Source organism: Macrotis lagotis, chromosome 7 (genome assembly GCF_037893015.1).
Source record: "Macrotis lagotis isolate mMagLag1 chromosome 7, bilby.v1.9.chrom.fasta, whole genome shotgun sequence".
In the NCBI taxonomy this organism is placed as follows: domain Eukaryota; kingdom Metazoa; phylum Chordata; class Mammalia; order Peramelemorphia; family Peramelidae; genus Macrotis; species Macrotis lagotis.
This window is the reverse complement of record NC_133664.1, coordinates 490,551-515,958: the sequence shown is the minus strand read 5'-3', so window position 1 is coordinate 515,958 and position 25,408 is coordinate 490,551. Positions and strand designations below refer to the sequence as shown.

General features: G+C 48.7%; 1 protein-coding gene and 1 pseudogene across 2 annotated transcripts; both read left to right on the top strand.

Moving 5' to 3' along the window:
• Positions 1-1,961: 1,961 nt before the first annotated feature.
• Positions 1,962-24,160, top strand: LOC141494291 (serum paraoxonase/arylesterase 1-like). Of its 2 annotated transcripts, XM_074195350.1 has the most exons (9): positions 1,965-2,120; positions 6,443-6,513; positions 7,616-7,671; positions 13,083-13,251; positions 16,232-16,358; positions 17,224-17,424; positions 18,393-18,474; positions 21,990-22,118; positions 23,466-24,160. In XM_074195350.1, exons 1-9 carry the CDS (start codon positions 2,044-2,046, stop codon positions 23,622-23,624), a joined length of 1,071 nt encoding a protein of 356 aa, XP_074051451.1. In that variant the 5' UTR covers positions 1,965-2,043; the 3' UTR covers positions 23,625-24,160. The 2 variants fall into 2 exon arrangements, with proteins under 2 accessions (XP_074051452.1, XP_074051451.1); XM_074195351.1 differs by lacking the exon at positions 17,224-17,424 and having other exon boundaries at positions 1,962-2,120.
• On the top strand, positions 7,679-13,073 carry LOC141494292 (thymosin beta-15A homolog; annotated as a pseudogene).
• Positions 24,161-25,408: the final 1,248 nt, after the last annotated feature.

The following is a 25,408-nucleotide window of genomic DNA, read 5'->3' as shown; positions in this document are numbered from 1 at the left end:
CCCAGGTCAGCATTGAACTCAGGATTTCCTGACTTGCACCCCCTGCTCCATCCCCTGAGCCACCCAGTTTGCTGCTAAGGTGAAAGCTAAAACTCCACTACTATTTTGATCTGAGACAACAACATGGATCCATCTGCCCTGAGATTCTTGAGCTTTTTCCTCTCCCTTTGCCATTCTATCTCTCCTTTCCCTTCCAGACAACCAAACCCCATTGTCTGGCCTGAGCAACATCTTTCCCCTGTCCCTTTCGCTCTATTTTTACTGTGGGTAACACAAGTCAAGTCCCCATCATTATCCCCTGGATGATGTCTCCCCCCACTGAGGCCACCCCTCAGATCACTTCCCTCCTTGTGCATGATGGTGATACTTAGGACTACTCCCATCTCTTTTCTGATTAGCAGAATTAGCTCCTTTCCTGAGATATCTCTCAAGCCTAGCATGTCCCTTCTTTGTCTCTTCATCTGGCCATCCCCAATTGATCCTTTATGGCCTACCTCAAATCTTCCCACCTCCAGGAAGTCTTCCCTGATTCCTTCCCCTCATGCTCCAGTCTGGAGCCACCGATGCCTATCAATCATAATCTACCCTTCCCGACTCTCCAACTCTCTTTATGCTTGAGTTCCTTCCCTGCTGCCTTCAGGCCTGCCTAGGTCCATACTGACCCTTGACAAACCTCCACTAGACTTGCCCCCTCTTCAAGGTAAAAACTCCTTCCTTGGGGGCTGCTTTTCCTTCCCTCCTGCTCACTCACTGCAGTCCAACACTCTTCACAAATTGCCCATTCCAAGGGATGTTTGTCAAATTCTTGTGGACATCTGGGTAGCTGTGCATACTGGGACTCTCTCATCCCTGAGTTTTGTGACACTGCTCTCTCTGAGTCCTTCTCTTGGTCTCTAAGTAGTGAGAGTTCTGGATCTGGGGTCAGTCTCCTCAGACACTAATTAGTCATGTGACCCAGGGCAAGTCATGACACTTGGATGCCTCAGTTTCTCAACTGTAAAATGGGAATAATAAAAGCACTGACTTCCACGTTTATTGAGAATCAATGGAGGTAATAGTTGCAAAGCAATTAGCAAAGTGTCTGACATACGGTAGACACCTAAGAAATTCTTGTTCCCACTGGGCTTGTTCCTTGGATTCCTTTGAGGGACCCTCACTGTGGCTGCCCTGTATGATGCTGCCTGCTGGGGCTCTGTCTTGGGCCACTTTCCTCACTCTTCACTTCATACAGCTGCCGAGGCTACCATGATCATGGCTCTGCAGATGCCTCTGGGTTTCTTGGACTGTCTCCAGTCAGTCCACCACAATGGCTGCTCAGACTCCACAGCCCTGAACAGAATCCTCTCCTCCTGGCCTCTCCAGACCAGTCCACTTCCTAGCTTGCCTCTTTCTGTTAAGGCCAGTCCTGTGCTCACAATCATCCAGGCCCTGGACCTCATAGAGGGCCTTGCGGTCCCACTGTCTCTCACCACAAAGGGCTTCAGAAGACCATGAGTTTGGGAAGCTCAAGTACCCCCCATTTAGCATCCCTACAAAGGGGAGCCTTTACCCACTCCTGCTTTCTCTCCATCCCCTTCTTCCCCTACTTCTCTCCATGCCCCTTTTTTCTCCTGCCCCACATCCTCAGAAACAGCCCTGGCCCTGGCCCTTTTGGAACAGCCCCTGGTGGGAAAGCTTTTTCCAGATCCTGAGCTTTAACTAATTTCCCCAACTTCCCTCCTCTGCTCAACATCCCACCCTTTAGGGTGAAACAGATGAACTAGCCCCCTTTCTCCCTCAGGGTACAAGAAATCGCTTCCAATAGTCAGTCCTGATTCCTCTCCTGCTAGGCCTGCCCGGGAAGTAGAACAAGGGCAGAGGCCAGTGAAAGCATGCTCCAGGAACCTTGGGAACAGAGCACCTGACTGGGTGTCCCAAGGGGGCGGGACAGAACACAAATCTGGGAGGGGGGTGGCCAAGGACTGGGCAACCACCCCTACCGCCTTTCCCCACTCTATTCAGTCCCCTCCGGCAGACTAAGCAGCTTCCAGAGTGAACTTGGCCATGGCACGGGGACTGCTGCTGCTCAGCCTGGTGGTTCTGGCCTTGGCTTTGGTGGCAGAAAGGCGGGCAGCTTTCCGGTGAGTTGCAGGGCTGGCAACTGGATGGGGTGTCAGAGGCTGGCACAGGGATGGGGAGGGGAGAGGAGGGTTAGTGGGAGAGAAGCAACCCCTTGCAGGAGTTGTGGGGGGAGTTCTGGAATCTGGGAGCAGAGAATTCCAATGGAAGGAGCTCAGTCCTCAGCCCACCTCAAGAAGGGAGAGCTGAGATGACCTGGGGGGGATGGGGCTAGCCTAGGACTACAGCAAGAACCCCACCCACCCACAAGGTGCAGAGACACTTTGTGCCTTCTTTTCAAGGGCAAAACAGCTCCCAGGTGTCACTCCTAGGAGACCACTAGGGATCAGCTGCTTCTCTCTCCCCAGCTGCAAGAGAAGGCGGCCCAGCTTCATTCTTGAAACATCTAACCTTGTGTAATTTAAATCAAACCCATTTCCTAGTGGGCAGAATCCCAGAGGCAAGGAGAATACCTGGAACTTTGACCCTAAATTCATGCTGGGGCAAGTTGAGGCCAGGAGAAAAGAGGAAGACAAAGGGAGAGCAAAACCACTGAGGCTGACCTCAGCCTCCAGAGTGATAAGCAAAAGGCAAGAGTTCCTTGGTTAGTTCACCAAAGAGAATCCCAAGAGTCCTCCAAGGGTTCAGTGTCCCACTCCCTTTTCTGGGTGAAACAATGAAGTAACCCTAGAGGGTTACTTAGGGATGGTCTGACTCCCACTTGTGGGATGTAGCCAGCTGATAGAAAGCCAGACATGCCTGGTCTTTCCAGGTGGGAAGCTCTACTATGGTTGGGGGCAGCAGCTGGGGCTTTACTTTCTGAGGGCTTGAGATAGTTTAGCTGTGCTCTTTGACCCTATTTCCATACTAAAGAGCTCTTGCACCAAGTCTGGAAGTCCAGAGAGAAGAGGTGTGCTGACCCCCACCCCCAAACGGTGGCCCTGAGTAGAGAAGACCAGTTTATAGGCCTTGAGAGTGTGATGCCAAGAGAGGAGAAACAGCAAGGCTCTACCAAGCCCATCTAGAAGAAGCTGGTAGGCAAAGGTTCCCAGAAATGGAGCTATGACTTCTTGAACTCCTCACCCCCAGCAGGTCTTGGGAAAACCCTCTCTTCAACCCAAAACAGCCTCCTGGCACAGCAGCTGCCTGCCCCTTGGAGGTAGTCCCAGGTTGGGCATCTCCTGGTATGTCTTCTGCTCAGTGGCTCCTAAATCAATACCTTCAGTCAGGATTTGAGAAAGGGAGAAACTGCTGGCTGGAGAAAGGTGGGCTTGTTCCCCACTTAGTGTTCGGTCATATCCAACTCTTGGTGACATCATTTGAGATTGTCTTGGCAGAGATAATGGAGTGGTTTTCCCTTTCCTTCCTTAGCCACTTTGTAGATGAGGCAAACAGGGTGAAGTGATTTGCCCAGGGACCCACAGCTAGGAAGCACCTGAGATTGGATTTGAAGTCAGGAAGAAGGGCCTTCCTGATTCCAGGTCCTGGGGCCACCTAGCTGCCCCAAATTGTCCCCTAAATACTGAGGGCTGCTCTAGGGCAGAGGTGGAGAATCTCCAGCACTCAGTGGTCTGATGTTGCCAAGACAAAGATGGGACTCAAAAGTCAATAAATCTAGTGACTTTTTAGGGGTGAATTAATTAAATGTTTGAGCTACTATAACCCATGATTGATGCCAAATGGTTCTTGGCAGAAAAAAGTTCCCTACCCTGGATGGGGAAGCTCAGAGGGGAATGAGCTGGCAGCTGGGAATAGATTAGTTCTTGTTGAGGGGTTTCTGGGTTATAAAGCTACAGGTCCTTTCCAGCTCGGACCCTCAAAGCCTTCTAAGTGCCCTCCCTGCCTGCCCAGCTCCTCCACTGCTCCAACTTGGAAGGGTAGAAGACGAAGGCAAGCCTTCTCCCCTCCCCCTTCCCTTCCCTCTCTCTCCTTCCCATGCCCCTCTTGCTTGGATCAGCCTGGACCTGGGGGCAGCAGCCCAGGCTTCTTCCTGCCTGCAGAGCTGTGTTCCAGTTGGTTTTGTGTCTGTGCTGAGTCATGCAGCACCTGGGGGGAGTTCCTCAGGATTCCTGGCTGTAATTAAGGGGTGACTGGTGTACGGTTTCATCTCTAACCGGACCTGCAGAAGGGATCTAGTGACAGGATTACCCAACACCAAGAAGGGGAAGGTCTCAGGTTTAGGATAGACTTGGTACAGAGAATTAAGAGCCTAGAGGCAGCCCAGGCCAGGCTCCTTCAGCAAGGGCAGAGTTCAGAATCCCCTAGAACCTAGCAGCCAGGCAGGGGAGAACAACCAGGAGACCCTCAACTAATCCAGATCCACTCGGGGGTGGGGGGATGGGATGTGGGAGGAATTGCCCAGAGAAGGTCTGATTGGTAGCTGAAGAGGTCTTTTCTGAGGGTCCTGGGAAGGAAGTGATCTTGCTCCTTCAGGGGCTTGAAAACAGGTGAGAACCCACCCCAAGGGGTGCTGTGGAAGCAGACACAGGCCAACCTGGGCTTAGCTAACTTGGAGGGGGAGAGAGGGACACAGGAAATGATATAGCTGGAGCCAGAAGCCACCCAAGAGGGAAATGCAAGCAGGTGGGCCACTGATCTGGGGGATAAGGAGGAAAGGGGCTCTTGCTCCGGTGCTGAGAGACCTCCCAAAGAGGGGGGTGACTACTGGATGGAGCCTAGAAAGGCAGCAGAGGGGAACAGGGGACCCTGGGCCATCGCCTCCTCCATTTCCCAATTCTACTGCCAGTTTAGCAGCAACAAGAACAGTGGCCTCTGGGCTCCAGCCTCTCACAGTCATCCCCACACCCGACTTCCTGGGGGGTTGTGAAGAAATTACTTTTACTACTTCAAAGTATCATGGGAATACCTCGGGATCCCACAACCTGGACAGGCTCAAGACCCAGACTCTTGTCTTGGAAAGTTTCCTGTCCCTCTTCCTCTCTCTGTCTCTCTGTCAGCGTGTCTGTGTTTCTTCCCTCTTTCTCTGTTTCTCTCTGATCTCTCTCTCTCTCTCTCTCTCTCTCTCTCTCTCTCTCTCTCTCTCTCTCTCTCTCTCTCTCTCTCTCTGTCTCTGCCTGTATCTGTCTGTCTTTCTCTCTCTCCCTGTCTCTCTCTGTTTCTGTCTCTCTCTCTGTCCCTCTCTGTTTCTTTCATCTGTCTCTGCATTCCTCAGCCTTTTGGCTTCAGGCACCTCCTGCTTGCTCTCCCTGACTCTAGTCTCCTCCTCCAAATCCCTTTGACCCCCCAAACCTTCAGGGCCTCCCTAGAAGTGCAAGCTCCCTGGCCTGGCAGACTCCTTCTTCCAGTCGATTGCACATGCTCCCATTGCATGTTCTTATCCTTCCCAATCCTGCTGGGTCTGGGACAAGCCTGCCAGGTCTGGGCCTCTCAAACCCTCCCTGGCTCCTGGGGCTCAGGTCCTCTGGGTAGCCTTCCCTGATTCCTCAGTCAGGAAGGGCCTCCTAATTTCTCCTCCCTCAGACCTTTCCTGGGCACTTCCATTCTTACCTGGCCAACTGTCTAGCCAGGTCTCCAGAGTCTATCACTTCACACATGGAGATGGCCAGTGTCTGGCTGTGCTCCTAGGACAGAGGCAGACCTAGGAAAGGGCCGTGAAGGGCATATCTGAGGGGAGGGCCTCCTCTGCGGTTTCCTGCTCATTCTAGGTCCTGCATCATCTTGACCTTCCACTGCCTGCAGACTCTCTGATGCTGCTGACTCCATGGCAGGGCCATGGCCCTTCCGGAGCCACAGCTGCCCTTTGTGCTTCATGGTGAAGGCTCCTCTCTCCTCCTAGCCAACGAGTGGGTTGGAAGAGCAAACTTTCCTGGGGTCCACAGGTCTCCCTGGCTCTGCCTCCTCATCTCTCCCAATGGATCTGCCCAAACCCTCTAGAGCCCCCCTGAGTGTGCCCACCCTTTCCCCATGGCAGGCATGCCTGTCCCCTCTCTAAATCTGTTCCCTCATTCCTCCAGAGTCCACCCACAAAGAGATCATTACTCTGCCCCTCCTCTCTCCCCATCTCCTTTGCCTTGCCCCCTGCCACTGCCCGGGAACCCTCCTGTGCTAACTGGTCAGGGGCTGGCCCCTCTCAGTTACCTGTCCAGGACCTGTGCACAAAGACCCCTTCTTAACTATGGGGGCCTGTCTGCCTTGAGGTTCCCAAAGCTCATGTTTAGAGGCAGGATTTGTCCTGAGGCAGGATTTCCCCAAAGTCCAGGTGCTGACCAGATGGGGCCGGGCAGGACAGTGGCTAGAGCAGGGCAGACACTGAATAACCTGACTGAGAGGTTGACATCCACAACTCGATGTGCTTTTCTCTGTTTTCTCTCTGGTTCCTGTTCAGAGCCCGGCTCAATGCCTCCCGAGAAGTGAAGCCCGTGGACCTTCCTCACTGTCACCTCATTAAAGGCATTGGTAGGTGGTGGCCCGACTCCTGGATCTGGCCTGGGGTGGGGGGGAGGTTATTTTGCATTGACTTGTGGAGTTTAGCTTCCAGGGAAGCAATCCCAGAGCCCTTTGGAAATAAGGATGGTAATCACAGTGAAGGCCAGAGGATTGCACAACAAAGCCCTGGCCTTGTTTACATGACCTGGAACCAAGAGTGATTTCAAAAGTCCCAAGAGGCTTCTGGTTCCACCAGGCAAGGTCCTCTGGGGCTGGGGCGGAGCTGAGAAGCACACATGCACACACACACACCCACATACCACAGACACACAGACACAGATCCCCAACCCCACACCGCACACACACACACACACACACACATACCCACACCCATACTGCACACACCCCACATACCACAGACACACATACACAAACACAGACCCCCACCCATACCCACACCGCACACACACATTCACACCCACACTGCACACGGCCCATATAGCATATCTACACAACCCCACACACAACCACACTCACACATACACCCCCCACACCCACACCACACACACATACCCCACATACACATATACATATCTCCCATACACTCCCACCCCAACACCCCCCTCGCACACACACATCCTATGGGCTCACGTGTCTGGGATGCTGCATCATCAGGGGCTCTGAGCATTAGAAACCAATGTCGCTCACCAGACTGGCACCCCAGAACATGGGGAGCTCTCTGCATCTAGCACCCCTTCCCAGGCCTCCAATTTAACTGTTTTCTGATCCCCCAAAAGAAGGAGGGTGAGCTGGCCAAAGAGACCAGTGGGCAGGAAGAGGTGTTAAGTCATGACTTGAGGCCCAATAGGTAGTTCAGTGAGTCTGGGCAGAGCTCCACTGCCTGCCCAGGAGCCCCAGGTCTCACAGAGGGCTCTAAATGCACCCTGTCCCCCATCCCTGTGACTCTGACCTTGACCTCCACTTCCATTTCAGAAAGCAGGCAAAGGTGGCTTGGATCCAAGAGGGTGAGGACAAGGAGGGGGAGCAGGGTGGACCTTTGGACTAGAGGACTAGGGAAATGGGAGCTGAGTCTCCCCTCCCTTCCACACCCCTCCCCACTTTTCTCTTGCAGAAACTGGTGCTGAAGACCTGGAGATACTCCCCCATGGCCTGGCTTTCCTGAGCTGCGTGAGTGTCAGCTAGCCCCCCCTCACCCAAGTGCTGCCTGGCAGCAAACCCCAGGGGCCAGCTGATCTCTATGAGGGGGCTGCACATCCAGAAACCGTCACAGGTGCTGGTGACTACCTGTGCAGCACAGGTTGGGGTCCAGGTACTCAGGAAAGACCCCCCCAACCTCTGTCCCATCCCCTTTCCATCCCTAGCTCTAGGGCTTTGCCAAAATGGTCCATATTAGATATATTGTCTAGGTTCAGATGAAGATGTCTCTCTCTCTCTGTCTCTCTCTCTCTGTCTCTCTCTCTGTCTGTCTGTCTCTGTCTCTTTATCTCTCTCTCTCTCTCTCTCTCTCTCTCTCTCTCTGTCTCTCTGTGTGTCTGTGTCTCTCTGTCTCTGTCCCCTCCTCTCTGTCATATGATGAGACGGCACAAAATTTAGTCCCTAAAATGCACAAATGATTCCATTCAGTTTCATCCAGAATATTGATCTTTCAGAATGGACTCTCACTTCTGCCCAGTCTCTCCTGATTCCTTCCTCTCCCACTCTGATCTCTCTTCCTCTCTCTCCCCCATTTACATCTTTCTCCTGAATTAACATGCTTGGACTGGTTAAAGGGACCTAAACTGGGTGGGAGGAGTAACACCAAAAGGGAATTGCCCAGAATGGGACCCATTCTCAGCCAACTTCCTCATTTTCCAGATTCACACTAGGTCCTGGAAGGATCCATTTTTTTTCCTATTCCACGCACAAATACCCCCCCCCCCCAATCATTAGCTCTCCTAAATAGCAACTGATACCCTGATTATTACACCCTGAATTTTCTTCTCCATGGAAAGCTCAATAGCAAAACTAATGAAACAAAAATGAGAAGGGAACATGGAAATGAGGACTACCCACCAACTCAGTCCACCAGATATCAGCACCAAGTTTCTGACCTCAGGGGCTCACATGGGTTCAAGGAGGCTGCCTCACCAAATGGGTTCCATTCAGCATCCTAGCCCCTCTTCTTCCTCAGCCTCCCAGATACTAGCACCATTCCCCATAATAATCTCTCTGAAAGAAAGGGCTTGGGCCATCATCTCCTTCAATATGTCCCAAGGTAGTGGCACACACCTACTTCATGGGATTCCTTCTCTTCCTCTTCCATCTTCTGGCCTGTCCTGAATACTGGAATTATTTCTCTTTGTCACCAGATTTTCACAGTAGAGCATTTGTCGTGCCTGGGCTAATTTCCATTGTGGATGGAGTTCTAGTGTTCATTTATGTAGCCAGCAGGTATGGAGAGCACTTTAGCCAGGGAAAAGTGCTATGATTGGCAGCTGTGATGCCCATACCACCCGGGCTCCCCCAAATTACCCCTTCTCTTCTGGGGAGTGAAAGGAACTGATTGTAGCTGTCAGCAGTCCCTGGGCTAGCTCAGGGCATGACCTTGCCATGAGACCCCATGTTATCCCCCTATCTTTGGTGCTGACCAGGGGAATGCCACTATTAGTTCTTCAAAAATTAACTTGCAAAGCTCTTTTGACTTAAGTAAGACTCAATCCCATGGGTCTTCTTTCCTATGTAAAGTTAAAAAGCTTAAGAAATATACTGTTAACAAATTCATGAACGTTTGAGCTTTTAAGAGCTCCAAGAGGGGTCTTTGGTCCCCAGCTGAGATTCGGTTTCCCAATGCCATTGAGTTCGGGCTAGTCAGATATCCATTGACTTATCTGAATCTCTCATTTCCCCACTCTCTGGAGCAAAGACACAAACTCAAGATGAAATTAAAATTCACTTTATTTACAAAGACTATTCTTGGAGTACAGTAGGTGAATGGTCAGCTTTAAGAGTCTAGAATCACTTAGTAGCAGAGAATGCCACCTGTTGGCATGCTGCAATAAATACAAAAGAATGTAGAGAGCCGCCTTCTTCTGTCGATCCTGCTGGGCTCAGGCTGAATCCTCCAGAGGCTCCGAGGCGGTGCAGCAGCAGCAGCAGTAGGCACGCCGGGCACCCAGCAAGCCAGCCAAAATGTGTGACAAACCAGACCTCTCCGAAGCCGAGAAATTTGACAAGAATAAGCCGAAAAAGACCAACACAGAAGAGGTTTCCTTCCCAGGAAACCATCGGACAGGAGAAGGAAAGCGCCAAGTCTTCCTAGGGATGGGGCCTTCCTTCCCAGCAACAGAATCGAGAGTTTTCAGAGTATATTGTTTCACCTTTGTCTGTTTGCTTATTTGTTCAGTATTTTCGGCTGCCTCCATCTCCTTAGCCAGTGTTGCCCAGCCATGTCCACCACGTGCTTATCTGAAGAAAGAGCTGATTCACGAAAGGAAAATAAGAAAGCCGTTAACAATACTAAAAGGGTTAACAAAGAAAGTTGTTAAATGTGCGGACCATTGATCATCACTTAGGCTTATGCCTCATTTCACTCCCCTCCTTTCCCCTCCCTGTCCCACTTCATTTTCTGTGCACTGCTTTATAGGGTGATTAAGTGTTTTTCTTGCCTTTACAATATTACATTTTCTTCTATACTTAATATAATATCTAATAAGAAATAAATGTAAAAATTTTGGTGGAAAAAAAAAGAATGTAGAGAGCCCATGGTTCCTCCAGGAGTCACTTCCTGTTGGCTTTTCTTTCCTTCTCTTTTTTTTTTAGATGAAAAGCATTTCTTAAGCAATTATTTTATCTAAAGTTCTGTGCTAAATGCAGGGGACATAAATGGAAAAGTGGGAAAAACCCTCTCTAAAAACCTATATTCCAATAGGGGAGATGCCACATTTAAGAGACTTCAGGTACAAATCAGAAGGAAAGATCCAATGAACTAACAGCAGAGCAAATGGCAATGGAGCTTCTCCTATTTTATTCCTATCGACAAAAGAAGATATATTTATTTTTTAAATAATATTTTATTTTATATTATTTTAAGTATTTTCTTTAAATGTTATTTTATTTCATTTTTTTAGGTTTTTGCAAGGCAATGGGGTTAAGTGGCTTGCCCAAGGCCACACAGCTAGGTAATTACTAAGTGTCTGAGGTCTGATTTGAACTCAGGTACTCCTGATGCCAGGGCCAGTGATCTATCCACTGCGCCACCTTGCTGCCCCTTTAAATGTTATTTTAAATAATATTTCATTTCAAGAATTGTTAAATATAAAATCATTTTTAATATTCTCTTTTTAAGTGTTTAGTTCCCAGTTCTCTCTTTCCTTCCCCATTCGTCTCCCTGAGATGTTAAGTAATTCGATACAGGTTACATATACGCTGTCATGTAAAATATTTCCATATTAGTCATTTTGTGCCAGAAACCTCAAACCAAAAAAGAAAGGAAGAAAGAAAGAAAGAAAGAAAGAAAGAAAGAAAGAAAGAAAGAAAGAAAAGAAAAGAAGAGAAGAGAAAAGAAGAGAAAAGAAAAGAAAAGAAAAGAAAAGAAAAGAAAAGAAAAGAAAAGAAAAGAAAAGAAAAGAAAAGAAAAGAAAAGAAAAGAAAAGAAAAGAGGGAAAAAGTGAAAAACAGGATTCTTCGGTGCTGACTTCCCTGAGTTGTTTCTTTGGAGGCAGGTAGCATTTTTCATCAGGGGCTTTTGGGATTCTCTTGGATCATTGTACTTCTGAGAATAGCTGCTCCATTCACAGTTGTTCCTTGTATGTCACTGGGACGTGGACAACGGTCTCTTCACTTTGCATGTGTACATGTGAGTCTTTCCAGATTTTTTCTGAGATCCTGCTTGGTATTTCCTAGTGCACAACAATATTCCATTACAATTATTTACCACAATTTGTTCAGCAATTCCCCAATGGATGGGCAGCCCCTTTATTTCCAATTCCTTGCCACCACAAAAAGAGCTGCTATAAATATGTTTGTCCATATAGATCCTTTCCTTTTGATCTCTTTGGGATACAGAGCCAGCAGCGGTCTTGCCAGATCAAAGAGCATGTGTAGTTTGCTAGCCCTTTGGGCAGAGGTCCAGATTTTTCCTGTTGGCTTCAGTCAGCCAGGTGGAAAGGGAGGAAGGGGAGGCTCCAGGGGCTACTCGGCTCCCACCCAGTACCCACCTTGGCTGCTGCTGCTGCTTCCTCACCCACCATCCCTCTCTCCTTCATCTCTAGCAGAATAATTTCAAACTACTGCTCCCACCAAAGACTCCTTCCAAATTCCAAATGCCCGTCTCTTCATGGTCTGGGACAAGACTCCATACCACAGGATCTGGGGTGACTTGTCTGAGGTTTATCTGAATTATTTGTATTATTATTATGTTTGTAAGCAAAATCCTTGGCCAGCTGCTCTCCCCAAATCCAGAGGATCTGGTAGACTAGTCCTCCATCGATCACAGAGTCTAAGAAGGAGCAGACCCTTTCTCCTTGAGTTCCATAGTTTCTGTTTTCAGCAACCAGGTCTTCCTTGTAGGTGAGAGTCAGTTGGAGCTGGGGCTTCTCATCATCTATGGAACTATGAAATAATCCTTTCAGCAAGGCAAGAAATTGTTGAACCTTGTCTGCTTTGAGGAGAGAGACGCACAGAGAGAGGTCAAGCTAATTGAAGTGCCCACCCTGTCCAGCTAGCTTCACCAGCGAGCCTCAGGAGCCTGGGAGGGCCGGCGCGCCTCCAGCTGGGAGTTAGGATTCAAGCTCACTTCTTGTTTGCTACCTGGTGTTTGTCTGAGTATAGCTGTCTGAGCCTTGTGCTTTAGTGCTTGCTTCTTTCTTGGGGGCTACTGCAACTACCTTGTACCCTCTCTCCATAGTATCTGGCCTGGTGATCATTTCTCTGGGTCCTCTGCCCTTCCTATTAGAATGGGAGGGTACAAGAGACTTCACAAATGTGTGTTCATTGCTAGGTTGGGTCCAGCAGCCCCCATTTCTAACCCCAGAGATTTCAGGCTCTAATCCTCCTAAAAAGAAGTCCCCAAACCATTTTGATTTTGCTTTCTCCTCAGTCACGAGGAAAAGTGGAGAGTTCCCTCCCCTGTGGCCTCCAGAGAGACCATCCCCAGCATTGACTGGCTCCCCAGTCCTCTCTGCTCTGCTAGATCTTCTGACCATTAAGCTGGGGTCCAGAAGCCAGAACTGGTTTGGGGAATCCAGGGGCTTTCCCAGTGAGATGTATCTGGAGTCTTGGGCATCAGCTAAAAAAAGGTCCCTTCACAAGCTTACCTCTGGATAGCTTCATGAGAGACCTAGCTGGTCTTCCTAAGTTTCATGAGTGAGTTCAGTCCATATTTATTAAACACCAGAACCTCCGTTGGCCCAGGATGGGGGGGGGGAGGCATGTGTCGATGTGTCTTGGATTCCACTGGCAGAACCTGGGTCGGGTGTGAACCTGACTGAGGGAGTCCCTAGAAGCAAAGGCTAAGGGAGCCTGGCTAGATGATGGCTCAGTCTGGAGCTGGGAGCATTTAGAGCCATTCCCTGGTCTTGGTTTGTTTGTTTGTTTTTAAGGGGCTAAAATATCCTGGTATAAAGAGCTTTGATCCACATAAGCCTGGAGAAATACTTCTTATGGACCTGAATGAAGAAAAGCCTCAGGCTGTAGTGCTGCCGATCCATGGGCAAGGGCTGGACAGGGCTTCACTTAACCCACACGGGATCAGCACATTCACTGATGAAGGTAAGATGTCACAGAGGTTTGTGCAAAGGGAGCCTAAGGCCTGTGGGCCACATTCCCCTCCAAAGCTGAGAATTTCTGTCCAAGACCCAGCAGGCATACACATGTGCAGACATGCATGTACATATACATGAGATGCATGCCAGAGCAGAGATTACCTATTACCTAGATGATGACTGATGAGTTCCTAGGAGGAGGCTTCCAGGCCCCAAAAACCTTTTGCATGCTGCACATTCCTGGTGCAAATTTTTGTGATTTCTTTCTATATGGGACTCTAATCAAAATTTGGATTTGGATTTGGAGTCAGAGGGGCTGGGTTTGAATCTCTGCCCTAAGTGTTTTGTGATTTTGGGCCAGCCACGTTTTCCCCCATTCTGGGCCATTCTTCCCTGAGAGTACAGAAGTTTGGACTTGATAGTCCCCAAGATCTCTGCTAACTTGAACCTCCTGGACCCTCAGACTGGGGGTGGCCTGACCAGGGAGAGCTGAGGGGGCGGAGCTGGACCATAGCCTCCTATAACCTGACAGAAATGAACCTTTGGAGTTCAGCTCAGGGGAAATGTCATCTCCATCTGCTGGGGTACCATAGGGCCTGGGACCCCTCCAGGGGAGGCTGTACCCTCCTCATTCCCCCAACCCTAATCCCACTGGCAGAGAAGTGCTGCCCAGGTACTTCTGGTCACTTGACTTCTGTTAAAATTAGCTGAAATAAGAAACTTTCTGAGACTTACCATTTTTGAGTGAAAATGATTTAATAGAAATAGGAAGTTGCCATTAAATCAAGTCAACTAATTCATCAATAATTAGTGAAAAAGAAGGGATTGGAAGACTGATTTTATAACAGAGAAGAGGAATCTAAAAAATGGAAACTTGGTTTGAAAATCACCTGATCAGACAAGAGAGGTCTAGCTTGCTTCTCCTGAGCAACATCTCTCTGTTAAAGAGAGATTTCCCCCAGAAGTCCCTGCCTACAGGGGATGTCTTTTGTAGCCAGAAAGTTGTTTAGAAAAGCTTGAGGTTTGGAGTAAGTGGTCACTTCCCATCCTCCAACAGCCAAGATTCCATTACTCACCTTAGGCTGGAATGGGGAACTGAGTCATTAGCTACACCACTTTCTCCAACAGCCAGATAGAGGAACCCAGCCTTTAAAAAGTCTTATCTAATAAGGAAATATATTTAACATAGTTATACATGTTTAACCTATATCACATTACTCTCCATTAAGGGGAGGGGGGAGAAAATGTGGAACTTAAAAATGAATTCATTTACAGAAAAATGAATGTTGAAAACTATCTTTGCATGTAGTTGAGAAAATAAATTTTAAAATTAAAAAAAGATTTTAAAGTCATAATCCTATGATGATTTGAGTCCAACAAAAAGAAAATTATCTGCTACTGAATGAGAGTCTTATCAATCCATCTATTCACTAAATCTAGAGGTAACCTAATTTAAGAGCATATCTTTCTTAGACTGGCTTAGCTTTTAGGGCTAGCTTTTCCCAGAGAAAGGAGTTTAATCCTACAATCAAACTAAAAATAAATCAAAGTACTCACTAGGGACTAAAGGATATCCCTTTTTCACTCCCCCTAGCATGGGTTACTATTGGTTTTTCTCTGATCAGTGCCTCAGTTTACCCCTCTGGCTCAAGGTCTCCCTGATTCATTATCCTTTTGAGCCCCTTTACCTGGGTTCCTTCCCTGCCACTGAACTACACCCATTCTCTCAAAGGTCTTCTTGGGGCCAGAGTCAGCTGCCTCTTCTGTCCATCCTCTGCCCTACCAACTAGCCTCTCTGCCCATACTTCCTCATCACCTTTTCTTCTCCTGGCCTCTCTCTCAGTTTATTTTTCTTCTTTCTCCCCATGCTGGAGGCTGGAAACATGATCCTATGTTCCCTCTCCCCTGCTGATCCCTCCATGGTAGTAACTGCAAAACCAGCTATGCTAGTTTCCCCTTCCCATGAATCTCAACTAGCTGGCTCCTTTCCACCAGTGGTACTGGAATTCTTGAAGGAATTTGAGCTCAAAGTCTTCTCTCCAGTCAGCCCCCAAGTGCCTTTGAACCTTCCTAAGTGATGCCTTCTTCTTGGAGTCAAATGTGGAGGCAGTCTGGGCCAGTGGAAGGGGAATTTGAGGACCTTGCTTTACCTCCCAATCCCTCTCTGGGTGACCAGCAACCTCAGTTTTCTCACCTGTCAAACAAGGGGCTGGACTGGATGGTTTCTGAAACCATCACTCCGGTCACCTCCCACAGCAAGTGGAGAGCTGGATTTGGAGTCAGGAATACCTGGGCTCAAATTTTGCCCCTGGAACTTCATGGTGATGGGTCACTCTTAGCATCTCTGAGCCTCAGTTTCCCTGTATGTCAAATGGAGTTCAGAATGCCTGGATTACACCTCCAAAGAATTATTGTGAGGCTCAAATGACACACAATTCCCAATGAAGACTCTAAACAATGCCGTTATTGCTGTGACTCTCCCCTCTGTCTCATTCAACCTGCAGCCTGTTCTTCCTGAATTCTCTGCCCCCATTGACTTCCCTTTCTCAAAAAACTGTGCTCTGCTTCTCCTTCAGGGTAGCCCATCCCTCCTCTAGGTCCTATCATGGACACACTCCTCTACTCCTTAAGCAGTACAAGCCAGTCCACTCTGTAGGTCATCAACACCCCCAGCATCGCCAAGGCAGACCCCTCAGGAGTGACTGGGGCTCTTGTGGTGGACAACAGCCCTTCTGAGGCCTCCACAGTCCTCCTGCCCTACCTCCACCCATGATGGCCCTACCTGAAGCTCTTCCCAGCTTCTGCATGAGGCTGCAGGGGCAGACAGAGTCCTGGGAGGGCTTTGGCATCTTCAGCCATCTCCCTCCTGAAGCCAGAAGAGCCCCATGAAGGGGCCCTTCAGAAAGGCATCTCCGGACAGATCCTTAGGTGTGGAAACCCTGGCTTCGGGGCTGGGCTAATAGCTGGCTCTCTGTGCTTCCCCTCAGATGACACCGTGTACCTCTTTGTGGTGAATCACCCCCAGTTCAGGACCACTGTGGAGCTGTTTAAGTTTCAAGAAGAAGAGCGATCCCTCTTGTACCTGAAAACAATTCAACATGAGCTGCTTCCCAAGTATGGCCCCAAATGGAGACATGGGATGCCCAACTCCACCTTCCTAGGTCTGGGCCTGGACCCAAAGCCTTGCTCCTCAGACCTCACGGTGGTGGTGGTTCTCAGTAGTCTTCCTCAGCAGTTTTGTCTATTTTTTACTTCAAGCCAGAGGAATGGATGGGATCGTGCCCCAGGAGCTCCCCAGGGTCTCCTTTTCCACTTCACCAGAAATTCCTCATTTCTATTCCTTCCATGGTAGTGAGAGAGCTATGAGACCAGGGCCCTGAGCATCTCTCTTGGGGCCTGTCCTTTAGTCCTTTGGATGGTTCTAGCTAAGCTTCCCTGAAGCTCCAAAGACCCAACCCATCCTCTCTCTCTGCCCCAGTCTTAACCTCCATCTCAGAATTTGATGAATTCCATTCAGGTGCAGCCTTTCTGTCAATTGGGGAGGGTCCTCCAAGTCAGTGGGAAAATGGCATCCAGACTCAGGGTAGCCCCATATCTCCTCCACACCATGTTGATCTCATCCATTGTAGCTGATACAGTTGAACCCCAGTTCTACGAAAGTCAAGGGTTCCAGGTCAAGCTTGCAACATCTTGGTAGAACTAAGAGGGACCTCCCCACAGACCATCCTGGTTTGAAGAGGCCCCCCTTATCTTCTATCTGGCTCCCATCAAGCCAGATCAGCCCCTTATGGACAGCTCTGCATCAGGGCTGTGGCTCACATTCTGACCCCCCAAGGAACATGAGCAGGGATTTCTTGGGGATGGATACACCCAAGGCTATGTCCCATCTGGTTTTTCATTATAGGGAAAATCCCTTTCCTGGTCAAGTATGAATATGCTTTTCATTCCGGGATGTTCTGTCCCTTTGTCTACAATGCAGTGTGAACGATATCGTTGCAGTGGGCCGTGAGCATTTCTACGCTACCAATGACCACTACTTCTCAGATCTCTACCTCCGGTCCTGGGAGCTGTACTTGGGTTTGAAATGGTCCAATGTAGTTTACTACAGCCCGAATGAAGTGCGTGAGGTTGCAGGCGGCTTTGACTTTGCCAATGGCATCAACATTTCACCCGATGGGAAGTATGTGACCTCTTACAGAAGGAAACCCAACTCCCAACCTCAGAGCTCTCCCTAGGGAGAGCTTGGGATTAATCCCTTGGGATTAATGGCAGGTGCCACCAGGTTAAAGCCAGAGAAGGAATACCAGGTCCGGAGTTCTCACCAACATGCTCATCCTCCTCATGACCTTGGCAGTAGGCGTGAATGATTAATAGTTACAATAATTGCCATCTTTATTTAGCATATTAAGGATTGGAAACCAGAAGTCAGAAGCATCCTCCCACCCCCACCCCCCAGAGCTCACATCCTCAGCCCAGTGGGGAGGAAGGGGCAGAGGAGGGACCTGTGGAGCCGTGGGGCACCCAGGCAGTCTACTGGCAATGTTGCCATGATGGTGTTCCAGGTCTCAGGACCAGAGATAGGAAGTTGTGCAAAGGGGAAGAGGTGCAACTCACCCACTAGCTGTAGTCTCCAGGGGTTCCTAGGAAGGTAGAACATTAACAGAAATGTGAGTGAACAGGGCAAGGAGGTAAGGAAATTGGCAGTGGCCCTAACAAAGCATCACTGTGCTGGTAAAACAGATTTCCTAGAAAGAAATAAGTCCTTCCTCTCTCTCTCTCTCTCTCTCTCTCTCTCTCTCTCTCTCTCTCTCTCTCTCTCTCTGTGTGTGTGTGTGTGTGTGTGTGTGTTTTAATAGCAAGGCAGTGTGGTTAAGTGAGTTGCCCAAGGCCACACAGCTAGGCAATTATTAAATGTCTGAGGCTGGATTTGAACTCAGGTCCTCCTGACTCCAGGGCCGGTGCTCTATCCACTGTGCTATCTTGTTACCCCAATAAGTCCTTTCTCAGTGAAGGGTACCATGGAGGTGACCAAGGGACTTGTTCTTCAGAGGGAAGATCCTGGCTTTCTGAAGGTTGGCCGAACAGCTATTCCTTCACTTGCACATTCTTCATCTGGGTGTTCAAATGTTGGTCTTTCCTCTCTCAAAGGTACCTTTATGTGGCTGAACTACTGGGTCATAAGATTCACATCTTTGAAAAACATGCCAATGGGAGCCTCACAGCACTGAAGGTAAGATGCATTTTCCCATCAAGGCAGCAAAGACAACAGGAAACATCTCTGGGACTGAGCATGTCCCTGGAACACATGGAAGTCCACCAAAGGTTAAGTTTGGTGTAAGAGCCCAGAGAGGAAGGGAGCAAAGCTTGGGCAGCCTGGGCCCTCACCCCAAGTAGAAGAGTTTAACCATGGGCAAAGGGAACAGCATGGCAGAGGTATGATCTGGAGTGAAGTGAATCATCCAGAGTATGGCCTAGGAACTGAGGGAAGTTCCAGGTGAGGCAACTGCAAAGTCCTTCTAGCAGCATGGTCCACAAAGTGGGAAGCAAAACCAAGAAGGAGTCTATGATACTCAAGCATTTGGAGACATCTCCTCAAGAGAGATGCGCCTTGGTGGCCACTCTGGCAGGCAACTCCTTTGCCATCCAGGGGATTCCCACTTTCACATAAATTATTACTGCCCAGTGTCCACTAGGTAATTATTGAGTGTCTGAGGCTGGATTTGAACTCAGGTACTTCTGACTACAGGGCTGGTGCCCTATTATCCACTGCACCACCTAGCTGCCCCTTCATTTCTCCCTTAATTTGCTCCCTTGATATTTTGTAAAGCATAATTTTAAGTGTCACAATCATAATGATGATATTTAGCCTTCATTCTCCAAGAAGTCTGTGACATCAGGGAGGTGATGCTAGCATATGAAGCATATGAACTGGATTTTGGGGGGCGGGGTTGGAGCTGTGCTAAGTCAACAGACTCACTTTCTGCTCTGGAGCCATCTGGTTCAGTGGCCAGATTGTGAATCAGGAGCACTGAAGATGGCCCTGGAGGTGAGGCAATCAGGGTTAAGTGACTTGCCCAAGATCACACAGTTAGTAAGTGAAAGTGTCTGAGGCCAGATTTGAATTATAAATTCTCCTAACTATAGAGCTGATGTTCTATCTACTGTATCATCCAGTGCTCTCCTGTCAAAATAATAATCCACTGTTGGCCTCCAAAGGTCTCTCTCTTTTCCTAAGGGTCTCCTCTGCTCTAGACCCTTGGGCATGATGGGATCAAGTCTCTGTGAGAAGGACGAGCACCCTTTTTCTCACATGCTTGGGTTCTCCCATCCCCCTTCACTTGTAGGAAGGGTTGTGTTTAATCTTGTTTTCCTTATTGTCATTTTCTTGCAAGTAATTTTCTTGTTATTTTATTTATTTATTTGTTTGTTTGTTTATTTGTTTGTTTATTGGGGGGAGGGAGATAGGTTTAAGAGACTTGCCCAAGGTTACACAACTAAGTAAGTATTGTTTGAGGCAGATTTGAACTCAGGTCCTCCTGACTCCAGGACCTGTACTCCAACCACTGTACCACCCAGCTGCTCCATACTTGTATTTTATCTCTAAATCTCCTTAAAGAGGGCATAGAAAAGAACTCAGAATACACTAAAACCAGGTTTCAAACAGCTATTTATTTCGCACACACACACTAGAAATGCCAAAAGATGTAAATACTCCCATTATTACCATTGTTACAATCTCACCACATTAAAACATAAAACAGTTTTTCCCATTTCACCTTGAACCTGTACTGTCCAAACAAATCTTAGTTCACATCTTCTGAGAGGGGTCCTTTCTTCCAGTGAAGATAGTCCCCTTGCTTCCAGTTAGTTCCATCTGATAGGCTCAGGGACTAGGAGCTCTTGAACTCCCCAGTCATCTCTGCTACTGAATGCATTTGGTCACCCACTCAGGACAGCTGGGTCCCAGGCAGCTAGTTGAGTCCATGCTCCTCTTCTTAGCAGGATTCATCTTCCCATTCCAGGCAGTGCTACTTGCCACATGTGATGGTCAGGGGAGGAAGTACTTGCTGTGGTCCTGGTCCAGACCAAGGACCAAAGGGCCACTTGGAGTACTGGGGGCTGAGCCACCACATGACCAGTAGCAACAGCAGGGGCATCTCAAAGAATTTGAATCTATGAGATCCTGCTTAATCTTCTTGTGAACTCCTAATTCTCCCCAAATCTGGGGTAAAATGGGGTTTGATATAGTAAAGCTCAGTCTAAGACAATTGTATGAGAAAACTGTGGTCATCTTGGGCTGGGTAACATAAGGTCTAGCAATGCTGGCAACTCCCTAGCAGAAGCCCCCAGGTGGCTCCCTCTATTTCAGAGGTGGGTGGACGTTGACCTCATCGGATCTCATCTTTAGTTGGGTGTGGAATGTTTTAAGAAATGTGATGATGATCTTGGGAGTTGGGGGGTCCAGAGAATGGCAGCCAATGTAATGAAGGACCATGAGCCCAAGACCAACCTGTGATGGAGGTCCTGGGTGCTGGTATCCTAGAGATCCAGAGGCTTAGGAGAAGTGTATTGGCCACCTTACAGAAGCAGTCAGGTAGAGAAGAGGTGTGAGTTCTGTTTGGCCCAAGAGAACAGAACCAAGAGCAGTGACTTTCTCAAGCCAATGTCTGTCGCTCCTGGGGAGTCATGGCAAACAGATGTGGTCAGTAGACAGCATCAGCTGGGAATCAATCTGTTGGGTCCCATATTGTGGCACATGGCCAGAACTTTAGTGAGAAAACCAAAAGCACCAAGTCCCTCCCCCCCCCCCCAAGACTGGAAAGTGGGTCCTGGGCCACATAGCCTGTTGGGGGAAGGGCCATGTCATCTCTCACACTGGGGCTAGAAACAGACCAACTGGACAGAGCCTTGGTCTTCTCAAAGTTCCCAGGGCTTCCTCCCCGAGTCCTCTGCTGTGCTCCTCCTCAACCCAGTCCTCATTCAGCCGGTCTGCACTGAGCTCACCGGCTTCAGGATAGACCATACTCTGGATGGGGCACCAGGGATACTGAGGCAGAGGCGAATGGGTCCTGCCTTTGGACAGGCAGATGAAACACTCTCAGGTGCACACCAAGAGTCCATGGTCCACACCAGCTCCCATTGGGAGGATGGGAAGACATGGGGAAGCCAGGGTGGCAGGGAGGAGGGAACCCAAGAGGCAGAGGTCAGGAGGGACAGCAGTTGTGGTTGGGGGCATGGGCTGAGCTACCTGGTCCACACTCGAGGGTGTTCTCCCTGGCATTTCTGTGTGTGCCTGTGAGTGTGTGTGTGTCTATGTGTGTGTCTGTGTGTGTTGGTGTCTGTGTAAGTCTGGGTATGTGTGTTTCAGTGTGTGTGTGTGTGTGTGTGTGTGTGTGTGTGTGTGTCTGTCTGTCTGTCTGTGTCTGTGTTCAGGCTAGCCTGGGAAACAAACCTGCACCCACACTTGTACCATCTCTACCTCACTTCCATTTGGGGCTCACTGGCTGACTTGATGAGACATTAGCCCAAGGGGCCGCTCCTCTCCCCACCTCCTCTCCATTGTGGACTTTCTCCCATGACCTTCACACCTCATTCCTTCTGGGAAATTTTATGCTCAATAGAAAAGTTAGCATGGAAGACATCAATGAGCTTCTGCTACTACATGGGGAAAATGAGAAATGACCCTGGGTTCGAGATGCTGCTGCTTCTGACATTGTTCTGTTGTCTCTCCATTCTCTCTGGAAGGCCCTCGCCTTTGACACCCTTGTGGATAACTTGTCTGTGGATCCTACCACAGGGGACGTCTGGGTTGGCTGCCATCCAAATGGCATGCGGATTTTTTCCTATGACCCTGAGAATCCGCCTCCATCAGAGGTGAGTTGGGGGAAGCAATGGAGACATCATCTTTCTTCTACCCTAGCATGTTTTCTCTAGGCTAAGGGAGAAGTTCTATTTTAAAAAAATATTTCAGCTGGAAAGGTGCATTAAAAAAAAACTATTGTGCTTTGACTATGATTTGATCTCTCTCTCCAACTTTGGCAGGAGAGAGGGGGAAGGGGGGATAGGAAGGGGAGGAATCCCAATCAAACCAGACCCAGCCAATCTGGTCTCCCAAGCAGAATGATGGGAGCTTCCCTCTTCTCAGGTCTGAGGTAGGGTTGGCTTTTCTCTTTAGACTTGTTGGTCAATATTAAGAATGACACTTGTCATTTAGAAAGTGTGAAACTATCTAATTAAGGCAGAAAGATGGAACAGCGAATAGAATGCTGAGTTTGGAGTGAGGAACACTCAAGTTCAAATCCAGTTTCACATACTTCCTCTCTGTATGACCTGGAGGGGGTGGGGGGAGGGGAGTTGAGGGAAGGAGGGAGAGTTCTTGAGGCAGAGTGTTGGATAATGCCAGTAAGAGGCTATGAGTGGGCCCTGTATGGGCTCTCTCTCAGGTACTTGTTTACCTATTGGGCTGCATCCCTGTATCCCAGAGTTGAACCCCCAAACTCAGAATTTCCTTTCATCATATGGTGATACTCTGATGGGCTCCAGGCAGGGCCCAGGAGGCTGCTCTACGGTCCCGTTAGAGTCCCATGAGATGTCTGGTGGTAGGGTGGGCTCCTTCCCCAGAGGCCTGGCAAGTGCTGACCACCAGTGGTCGCTGGCCCCTCTTATTTCATGATTTTGGGGCCCTCTAGTCTTTCTTGGGACTCACTGGATAACTGAGATCTGGGGGTCAGGAAGAGGCCCAGCCTCTTCAACCTGGGAAGTGTGGTGGTGATGCCTGAGTTGACTTTTTCGTCATGAGGCCCAGCCCCTGAGAAGTGCTCTGAGTTCATAGAATGAGCAGCCAGTCCTCTTGTTTTACACATGAGGAAACTGAGGCATGAGAGAGGAAGTCCCAGGTGCTAAGGAGCAGAGCCAGGCCTGGAGGCCATGAGCTCACTCAGTCAGTCTGGACTGGCTCCCAAGCTTGTCCAGTTCAGTCACACAGTCACTTCCCCGGATGCAGCCAGAGGGAGAGACATCAGAAAGATGTTCTCCACTGGGTTGGCAGCCCCTACTTCCCAGTCCCTGGGCTGGGGCAACCTGGGAGCTACAGGGGCCCTTCCCTTAGAAGCTGGCAGGTCTTCTGTGGTCAGCCGTGGGTCCTCCATGGACCCAGGCAAGGTCGGAGAGAGCTAGTGGAGGGACAAGGCTGAGCCGGGGCCACTTTCCCCTCTGCTGCAGGTACTCCGCATCCAGAACCTTGTCTCCTCCAAGCCGACCGTGACCCAGGTGTACGTAGAAGAAGGTGCCATCCTGCAGGGCAGCACTGTGGCCTCCGTGTATGAAGGGAAGTTGCTGATAGGCACCGTCTTCCACCGGGCTCTATACTGCAAGCTCTGAGCTCTTAGGAGCCAGGGGGGCTGAGGCCATGGGGTATCTGAGAAGTACAAAGGAAGGAGCACCCCACAGAAGTCTTTAAAGAAGATGAGAGCCATCAGAGGCTAGAGGGTTGGGGAATGGGGCATTCCCTCTAGGCCTTTTTTGGTTTAACATTTTATTTATTTATTTTCCCAACTACATGCAAAGAGAGTTTTCAACATGATTTTTTTTTCCTGAGGATTTTGAGTTTTACATTTTTCTCCCTGCCCGGCAGAAAGCAATCTAATACAAGTTGTACATGTGTAACTATGTTAAATATAAACCCATATTGATCAGGTTGTGAAAGAAGAATCAAATCAAAAAGGGAAAAAACCCATTAGAGAGAATAAAAAAATAATACACAAGTCAGCTTTTAAAAACTGATGAGAGTCAGCTTTGGTCTGTATTTAAACTCCACAGATTCCTACTTGGACACAAATGGCATTTTCCATCACAAGTCTTTTATGTCTTTGATTTTGTACTGCTTAAATAAACAAGCCTCTCATGGTTGACCATCAGTCAGTGTTGTTGTTAGTGTGGACAAGGTTCTGCTCATTTCCCTCAGCATTCATTGATGCGAATGTTTCCAGGCTTTTCTGAAGTCCCATTCCTCATGATTTCTTATAGAACTATAGTTTTCCCATCACATTCATATACCACAATTTGTCCAGCCATTCCTCAATTGATGGGCATCCCCTCAATTTCCAAGTCTTTGCCACTATGAAACATTTTTGTACATGTGGGTTTTTTACCATTTTTCGTGCTCTGTGGGATACAAACCTAGTAGTGGTATTGCTGGATAAGGGGCTACATACAATTTTACAATTCCAAATTTCTCTCCAAAAATATTGAATCAGGTCACAACTCCACCATCAATGCATTAGTTTCCCAGTTTTCTCACATCCCTTCCAACATTGATCATTTTCCTTTTTAATCATATTGGTCAATCTGATAGGCATAAGGTGATAGTTCAGAGTTGCTTTAATTTACATTTCTCTAATCAATAATGATTTAGAGCATTTTTCATATGATTATAGATAGCTTTAATTTCTTCATCTGAGAATTGCCTTTTCAGATCCTTTGACCATTTATCAATTGGCCTTCCCTCTATTCTTGAGCCATTGCCAGAAACCCTGAACCCCACCAGAAAGATCTTCCTCAGGCAGCCTTTTGTCTTTTCAGAAAAGTCCTCACTGCTAGGGTGCTGTTACTGCTGCCAAACCCAAACCTGCCAGGACAGCCTCCCCTCTTCTCGCTGCTCCTAGCTCCTTCCTCTAGAACCCTCCTCCAGGCAGGAATCTTGCAAAGGAAGGCAGCAAAACTCAGGCTCCTTGGCTTGTCCTCTTCAGCCTTAGCATCCCTCTGATCTTTGGCTGGTTCTCCAAGGGTAGGCATGACGTTATTTCCTGCACCCTCCTCTGGTTGCACACACTCCCCCGGTTAATGTCCATCTTCAAATGTCATGGCCAGGACTGACTTTAGTATTCAGAAATGTGACCTGAGATGGTCAGGGGGTGGGTCTGTCTCCTTCTGCCGACTGGACAGTGCCCCATTCCGACTGGGGTCTCAAGTTTTCCAAAATGCTGAACACTGGTCTCCCTATGGTCCTAAAGAATAGAATTTCCCAGATGGGGGAATCTCAGGTCGCCTGGTTGGAATGGAGATGGGGGGAAGGGGGGAAGGGGACAAAAAGAGGAAAGGAAAGAGGGAATGTTTGACCCAAGAAAATGTTACATGTAATTAGGCATCAAAAAAATGGAAGCATG

Coding starts and splice junctions, on each gene's coding strand:
- LOC141494291 (XM_074195350.1), top strand. CDS start 2,044: ATGGCACGGGGACTGCTGCTGCTCAGCCTGGTGGTTCTGGCCTTGGCT. Junction 7,672..13,082: donor GCCTGGCTTTCCTGAGCTGC/GTGAGTGTCAGC, acceptor TTTGTTTTTAAG/GGGCTAAAATATCCTGGTAT. Junction 13,252..16,231: donor CAGCACATTCACTGATGAAG/GTAAGATGTCAC, acceptor GCTTCCCCTCAG/ATGACACCGTGTACCTCTTT.